Source organism: Mus pahari, chromosome 2 (genome assembly GCF_900095145.1).
Source record: "Mus pahari chromosome 2, PAHARI_EIJ_v1.1, whole genome shotgun sequence".
Lineage (NCBI taxonomy): Eukaryota > Metazoa > Chordata > Mammalia > Rodentia > Muridae > Mus > Mus pahari.
Window position 1 is genome coordinate 58807638 of NC_034591.1, and position 8503 is coordinate 58816140.

The following is an 8503-nucleotide window of genomic DNA, read 5'->3' on the forward strand; positions in this document are numbered from 1 at the left end:
AAAAAAAAAAAAAAAAAAAGGCAAACAAACAAACAAAACAAAAGCAAAACAACACAACATACACAGGAAAAAAAATTAAACTCTTAGATCTGGAGTTCAAAGCCAGTCTCAGAAACCCAAGTCCCTAACTCAAACAAAACAAAATCAAAATAAAACCAAAACAAAAGCCAGAACCAGTTGTGGTATCACATGACTTTAATCCCAGGACTTGGTGACAATGGTGGCCCAAGCATTTAATCCTAACACTTGGGAGGCCAAGGTGGCATCTCTGGGTTTGAGGCAAACCTGGTTCCAAAACAGCCAGGGTCCCACAGAGAAGCCCTGCCTCAAAATAAAATAAAATAAAATAAAATAAAATAAAATAAAAGGAGGAAAGAAAGAAAAGAAGTTGCTTAGAATCTTTGTGTTATGTTAAGTCCCATCTATGCACTGTTTGGGAGCTGGAGAGATGGCTCTTAGACTTTCCAGTTCCTATGTGTTGTCTCACAACTCTTGGGACAACCTCTTCTGGTTTCCATGGTCATTGGGCACACAGGTGGCACAGACATACATACAGGCTAAACACATAAAATAATTAATTTCCAGCTTAGAGGCAGAAGAGATGTTTCAGTGATGAGAACATGTACTGCTCTAGCAGAGGCCTCCATTTTGATTTGCGACACCATCTCAGGTGGTGCCCAGCTGCTATTAACTCTAGCTCCAAGGGGACTGATGCCTCTTTGTGCAACCACATCATTCACATGGACGGACACACACACAAAATCAAAATGAAAATAAATCCTGCTATTTCTATATATTGACTTCCAGGCCAGCCAAGGCTACATAGTGAGTGAGACTCTGTCTCAAAAAGCTAATAAACAAATATTAAGTGTCTTATTCCACTCAGGCAGTTAGTAGCTAGCATCTGGGGTGAAAGCCAGCCTGTTGGTGGCAGCATAGCATAACCCAGCTTCGCAGCAGAGGTATTTGTTTCTTAGGCAGCACAAACAAAACACAAAGAGAGCTTCAAGATCATTAACAGTAGCTAATGAGAAAGTGAGCCTACAAATGATCACTAGCTGAGTGAGGTGGTCTATCTAACAATCAGGCCTGCCAGAGCCACACAGTGAGACCTTGTCTCAAAACAAAAGGAGCCTCCTTGGGCTAGAGAGATGGCTCAAAGGTTACGAGCACTTGCTGCTTTGGCAGGACCCAGGTTCAATATCCTGCACCCACAGGGTGGCTCACAACCTCTTATAACTCCAGCTCCAGTGGATCGGATATTAAGCCCTCTTCTGGCCTCAGTGGCTACAGTACAGATACATACATTTAGGCAAATACTCATACACATTAAAAGTATAATTTTGCCGGGCAGTGGTGGTGCATGCCTTTAATCCCAGCACTGGGGAGGCAGAGTTCAAGGCCAGCCTGATCTACAGAATGAGTTTCGGGGTTGCCCGGGCTATACAGAGAAACACTGTCTCAAAAGAACCAAAAAAAAAAAAAAAGTATAATCTTTTTTAAATTAAAAAATAGGGGGATGTAGAGATGGCTCATGGTTAAGAGCACATGATGCTCTTTATAGAGCTACAGTTAGTTCCAAGGAATCCAACCAAGGCCCCAGTCTAGTGTACAGATATACAGACAAAACACCCATAAAGTACATAAATGAATTTAAAACAAGACAACAGCAATAAAACATTATTTTCTAAGCTAATAACTTTGAAGAGAAATATGCCCTAATATAGAAAATTTTTCTTCTGTCAGGTGTGGTGGTGCACGCCTTTAAGCCCAGCACTTGGGAGGCAGAGGCAGGCGGATTTCTGAGTTCAAGGCCAGCCTGGTCTACAGAGTGAGTTCCAGGACAGCCAGGGCTACACAGAGAAACCCTGTGTGGAAAAAGAAAAATCTCCTTCTGGTGTGCACAGATGGCTTGGTGGTGGAGTCGGCACCCCAGCACTCACCTGGGCAGGTCACAACAGCCTGTGATGTAAGTCCAGCTCAAGGGGGAATCGGAAACCTCCAAGAGAACTGGTACCCACTGCAGGCACCCACACATGCATTCTCACAAACACGTGCTGCTATCAGGCTCACTTAAATACTTACAATGAGGTACATTGGTGTGTTAACTCATAGTACAAACTCAATGTTTTATTTGCTGAATAAGGTCCCAGAAAGATAAATCTGTTCTAACAAGTTGTCTCCCTTTAGCAACTTACAAGCGTACTTTAAAAAAAATTCATAGGATGAAAGCACAAATGTTTATAAGTAAATAATTTCTAAATTTTAAAGAGTTATTTTAGGTGTATAGATATTTTTGCTTGTATGCATTGTGTGCCAGAAGTACCCATGAAGGCCAGAAGAGGGCGCTAGAGTCTCTGGAACTGGAGTTACAGTTAGTGGTCAGCACCATATAGGTGCTGGAAAGCAGACTGTATTGTCTGTAAAAGCAGCAAGTGTACTCAGAGCCATCTCTCCAGAACCACTGTACTTTTCCCCTTTAAAATGAAAGCAAAACATTCTTACAAAGTCATATAAAATAGAGTTTTAAGCGTATCAACATCAATTGGAGCATTTACTAGTGGTCTGTGCTAGGCACTGAGGAAAAGCCCCGCAGCAGGTCTGAAAAAACAGAACTCTGCTCTCCAAGCTCCAAGTCTATAACAAAGATTTCATAGTTGTTATTCCTCATAGTTGTTATTCCTTTTTCAAAAAAAAATTTTTTCAGAGAGATCGTGTTGGCAGTTAGAACAGAAAACAAGGTCAGCACTTATGTCCAAGACAGATCAAATAATCTGTGGTTTCTATTTTAGAGGTAGGCCATGCTTATGCTACCAAAGCTGGTCTGGTCAAGACAACATCCTGCCTCAGCCAACTGACTAGCCAGAGTACAATGACGCTGCAATTTTTTAAGATTTATTTATGAGTACACTGTAGCTGTTTATTTCTAGACACACCAGAAGACAGCATCAGATCCCTTTACAGATGGTTGTGAGCCACCATGTGGTTGCTGAGAACTGAACTCAGGACCTTTGGAAGAGCAGTCAGTGTTCTTAATCACTGAATTATTATCTCTTCAGGCTGACTCTGCAGTTTTTGCTGACTTGTCTAAGCAAAAGCTATAGAGATGAGCATTTCTTTGATCCTAGCCCTAGCCCTTAGAAGAAGGGACCTCTGTGAGTTAAAGGATAGCCTTGCTTGCCTTTTTTTAAAAGATTTATTACATATGTATATGAACACTCTGTAGTTGTCTTCAGACACACCAGAAGACGGCATTGGATTCCCACTATAGATGATTGTGAGCCACCATGTCATTGCTAGGAATTGAACTCAGGACCTCAGGAAGAGCAATCAGTCAGCGCTCTTAACTGCAGAGCCATCCTCCAGTCCCAGGGACAACCTTGTTTACATAAGAAGCTCCAGCCAGCCAGTGCTAGCTATGTAATGAGACTCCACCTTGACCCACCCCATCCCCCAAAGTGCAAGGTATATAAAAATATATTAAGTATGTAAGCCTGAAGCTTCTTCCTTTCTATTTGGGGGGTGAGAAGTTAACAATCCCAGAGCCTGGAACCCAATTCACAAACTCCTCTGCAGCTAAGAAAGACCCCCCCACACCCCCAAATTCCTGATGTTTTGCCTTGACTGCCACAAAAAGCACTATTACAGGTGAGGGCCACTATGTGAGACTTTAAGTTTGCGTCCTCTGTTTTGCTCTTTGTGTATGAATGCATGTTGGCATATGTGCCACAGTGCATGATAGACAAGTAAGCTCCTGGGAATCAGAGCAAATAAACACCCTTGCTACCCAAACTAAGGCATCCTGTTCATAAGCCTTTTAGAGATTTTCATACTGTGTTCTCAAAGGTTACCTCATCTACATAATTTTCCTGAGACTGAATGCTCCCTGTAGCCCTTGTCTGGCACACGAATTGTCACATATTCCAGGCTAGCTAGAACTCAAGGTTCTCCTGTCTTAGCCTCCCCAAGCCAGAATACTCAAATGAATATTTGTGTTTGTATACGTGACCAGGTGTTTTCTTTGACGGAACCTACAGCTCACTGTTCCGGCTTTTATAAGGATGTTGGAAATCAGAATTCAGAACTTCATGCTAAAGCAGGACACTCTCTTCTCTCTGAGCCATGTGGATCTATAACCTTCAAAAAAAATTTTTTTCTAGATGTATCTGGATCTACAGCCTTCAAAAAAAATTTTTTAGACTTAAACATAGTGGCTCACAAACTGCTCCAGGTAAAAGCTAGAAAACTGCCGGGCAGTGGTGGCACACACCTTTAATCCCTGCACTGAGGCAAAGGCAGGCAGATTTCTGAGTTCGAGGCCAGCCTGGTCTACAGAGTGAGTTCCAGGACAGCCAGGGCTACAAAGAGAAAAACCCTGTCTCAAAAAAAAAAAAACAAAAACAAAAACAAAAACAAAAAGAAGAAAACCAAGGTCCTCCCTAGCCATGTAGGAAGCTGAAGTTCACCCTGTGTTAAGTGAAACCCAAGTCTATTTTTTAAAGACCCCAAACTGGGCACTGTGGTGGAGGCCTTTAATCTCAGCAATGGGGAGGGAGAGACAGAATCTGATAGAGCCAGCCTGGTCTACAGAGTGAGTTTCAGGATAGCCAGAGCCAGAGAAACCCTGTCTCAACAAAGAAAAAAAAGCAAAACTTAAAAGCCGCTTAATGGAGGCTCAAATAGTCAGTCTGCTGAGGAACTAAAAAGAGGAAATAGGGAAACGCAACCGGGAAGGCCGGGGAGCCTCAAAGTTTCCCTCATCCACCAAGCCCTACCCTCCCTGTGGAGGGGATCGAGAGACATCTATAATCTCAGCACTAGAGACATGAGCGAAAGGAGCAACAAGTCCCAAGCCATTCTGGGTTGTATTAGCCTCTGCATCACACACATTCTCCTCAGAAGAACAAAAAAGACGTGGAGGCAAGACATCTTTGTTGATACAAAGAAGGCTGGGTCTGATTCCTATAACCCACATAAAAATGAAAGACACTAAAATTATCCTTTCAATTTTAGTCCACCTCTCCACAGGTGCTGGGGGACCAACCGCCCGACCATACCCACAAATCATTAAAAAATTAAGGGAAAATGTTAACTGGACAGTAGCGACTCACCCCTTTAATCCCAGCACTCAAGAGACCTGTGAGTTCCAAGCCAGGCCGATATACAGGGCTAGTCCCAGGACAGCTAAGGCTACATAGATAGAGAAACAATGTCTTAGCCAGGTGTGGTGGCCCACACCTTTAATCCCAGCACTCGGGAGGCAGAGGCAGGCGGATTTCTGAGTTCGAGGCTAGCCTGGTCTACAAAGTGAGTTCCAGGACAGCCAGGGCTATACAGAGAAACCCTGTCTCGAAAAACAAAACAAAACAAAACAAAACAAAACAAAANAAAACAAAACAAAACAAAACAAAACAAAACAAAACAAAACAAAACAAAAAAAAAAAGTAACAGTGTCTTAGGAAGGAAAAGGGAGGGAAGGAGGGAGGGAGGGAGGGAGGGAGGGAGGGGGAAGGAAAGGAGAAATGTTGAAGCAGAAATGTATAAAGTTGCAAGCATCTGACAGGATGATAATGAAATCAGTTATGAAATGTTACTTGGTAATGGGTATTTAGAACTAGACTAGAGAAAGATAATAGATGAAAGAAGGATTTAAAATTTCAATATCAGCCCAGATGGAAACACTATCCTAGCAGTAGGAGGGGGCAAAGGCTGGAGGAGGGAAGTTCAAGGCCAGCCTGGTCAATGCAACAGTGTTAGGACAGCCAGGCTGCAAAGCTGGACCTTGCCGCAAAAAAAGAACAGACCGAGGGGAAGCTCTAATCTGACGTTATTAAATGTGTTACAGGAACGACTGGAAGATTCTTCAGTTTGGGAGTTAATATCAACATCGAGTTCTTCATTAGGAATAGCCTTTAGCATTTGCATTTAACAAACTGTCCTTGCCGGGTTTAAAGTGGCATTTCCTTTTAATTTTCTTAGCTGATAGAAAAAGCGTATACTCCTTCCTGGTACTTAAATCAATGTAGTCGGGCGTGGTATCATCTCACTCCTGCAGTCCCGCACTAGGGAGAGGCAATCCCGCACTAGGGAGAGGCAAAAACAAGAGGATTGCCGAAAATTCTAGGGCAGACTATATAGGTCAACCGGGGCCACACAGGACTGTCTCAATAACCCCCCCTCCCATCGTTAATACAAACAATCCTCCCTCCAACGTTTAGAGCTGGGAAATTATTTTTTTTTACATGCGTACTGTATAACTGCCACCTGATCATACATTTTCCCGATAATTTCGTCTCGCTTACCAAACAAGAACCAAACCTCTCTTGTCGGATCTCCTTTCTCGCAAAGAAGAACGCCTCTCAAAAGGGACAGTAATAATAATGGCAGTTCATAAAATCAAGGTTGGAAGAGCCTAACGCCGGCTCCGAACGCTCGGTTCGGAGACAAAGCTCGGAACCGCCGACCACCGACTTACATACAAAGGCATACAAAAGCGGCGGCTCCCGGCGGGGCGGGGGTGAGCGGCGCAGAGAGCAGAAAAGACGTTACAAACGGATAGCCCGGCGCGGAGCCCCGGGGCCGGCCGAGCTCGCCGGGACCCTTGGAGGGTCTCAGGGCGCACCGAGGGTCGTTAGAGCCCGATTCGCATCGGCGAGCTCGCGCCGCGTCCCCGAACCTGTGGCGATGGAGGCCAGGGCGGGGACGCAGGTCCTCTCCGCACGCACCGGGGCGCCGCTGAGCGAGGCGAGGTGACGGAACCGTCCCCGCAGTCCGAGCCCGCAGCCTGAAACCCGCAGCGATGCCGCGGCCGACCTCCTCTGCGGAGGCTGACGCAGCGATGCCGTGCGGGCAGCCGCAGCGGGGACACCGCGACGCCCGCCTCCTCCTCTGGCTCGGCCCCGCAGCCCCCGCCCTCCGCCGCGCCACGCAACGTCCTACCTGCAGGTGACCTGTTTCGTCCAGCCGCCGCCGCTGCCGTCGCTGCCGCCGCCCCCTCCTCCCGCCCCCGGGGACGGGGCAGCGACTGTGGGGATAGAGGTGAGGGAGGCCGCTGCCACCGCCGCCGCTGCCGCTCCTGCTCCTGATGTTGTGGCTGTTGTTCCGGGAGCCGCAGCCTCCGCCATTACTGTTTATCCCACACAGCAATGGCCCCGGAACTTCCGGGATCACATAGTTCCGGTCCGGCTGAGAAGGAGAAGACGGCGAAGGGAGGGGAGGGGAGGGAGGCTGAGGAGCCCGAGAGCTCTGCGCCGGTCCCGCGCCCTGTCACCGCGTCTCCGAGCGCTCTGGTCTCGGGAACTGCGGGCTCCGCTGGGCGCCCGCGGCCCTCCTCCGGCGACGCTGATTGGCGATGGCTTAGGCTCCGCCCTAAAGGGGCGTGACCGCGCGCTTAGCCAGGTGTGCTAGGATGGTCCTGGTCCTCGAGCCATCAAAGGACCAGGAGCCAGGACCAACCTCAGCCTACGGCTGGTGGCGCACGTACGAGGTGGGGAAGGCCTGGGTCTGGGTCTGCTCTTTATCTGGAGTGAGAGCCCAACCTATTGTGTTGGGATCTGTTTCTTTCCCTCTCCGGAGGACTGTAGCCACTGTCTCACAGGCACTGTCAGAATCCCTGCTGATGGAAGGGCCCAGGTGGGCCTGTGGCAGACATCTTAGAATCCCACCAATGTCAAGGCTTGAGTATCGCAACGGCTGCAAGTTCGAGCCCAGCCCAGGCTAAATAGAGCCTGTCAAAAATAATAAGTCATGATGTAAATAAATAGGTGAGGTAGCCTGTTTGTAATACCAGCTCTTGGGAAGCTAAAGGAAATGTGTTTGGTTACGTACCTGGACAAGGAACTTAGGTGCATATTTTACATACCAAAGCAGACTTGGCCTCCAGGTTTCCCCAGCATCCATTTAGTCCCTATCTGGCATTCCCTGCCCCCAACCTTGAAATTTGCAGCCCGGGTTTTGGGCTGCCCTTCCCCCCAGAGGCTCCTCCCTATATAATCCAGACGTTTTCTCAGGCTCCTCTCTGCCCAATTGCCCTTTCTTTTTTTTTCTCTCTCTCCCTCCCTCGCCCAACCCTTCCCCGTGACAACTCCTGAGGCCAGTGAACTAGCCTGCCTGAGAGCAGCTTCCCAATAAACCTGCCTTTAATAGAATCTAATCTAGTGTGAATTGGCTCATTTCACCAACATCAGTGAAATAACCTATCAAAAAGGGTCACAGGATTGAGGCCTGCCTGGGCTACACTGCAAGAATCTGTTGGTAAGCCTACAGCCTTCAAGGACATGTTCCCAAGGACTGGCTCCCAGCAACTAGGCCCATTTCCCTAGAGTTTCCACCATCAGATTATATGAATCCACTGATGAGGTCGGTGCCAATCATTTCTCCAAAACTCTATGTCTAAACATAAATCACTGGAGGCCAAGACACATCACATGAACTTCTGAGGAACATTTTAGATCCAAAGTTCTCTCTCCCTTCCTCTCCCTCCTCCTCAATAAGTAGACCTGGC

General features: G+C 47.1%; 1 protein-coding gene across 4 annotated transcripts in view; it reads right to left on the reverse strand.

The window, feature by feature from the left end:
* Nucleotides 1-7298, reverse strand: part of Mkrn1 (makorin ring finger protein 1) — a 21503-nt gene extending 14205 nt beyond the window's left edge. The window contains exon 1 of one of the 4 annotated variants that reach the window (XM_021189457.2): nt 6940-7298. In XM_021189457.2, the coding sequence (XP_021045116.1) occupies nt 6940-7124 (185 nt within the window). In that variant the 5' untranslated portion in view covers nt 7125-7298. Of the gene's footprint in view, nt 1-6302; nt 6626-6676; nt 6865-6939 lie in introns of those variants that run through there. The other 3 variants (XM_029535319.1, XM_021189461.2, XM_029535318.1) reach the window with 3 other exon arrangements.
* Between the last annotated feature and the right edge of the window lie 1205 nt (nt 7299-8503).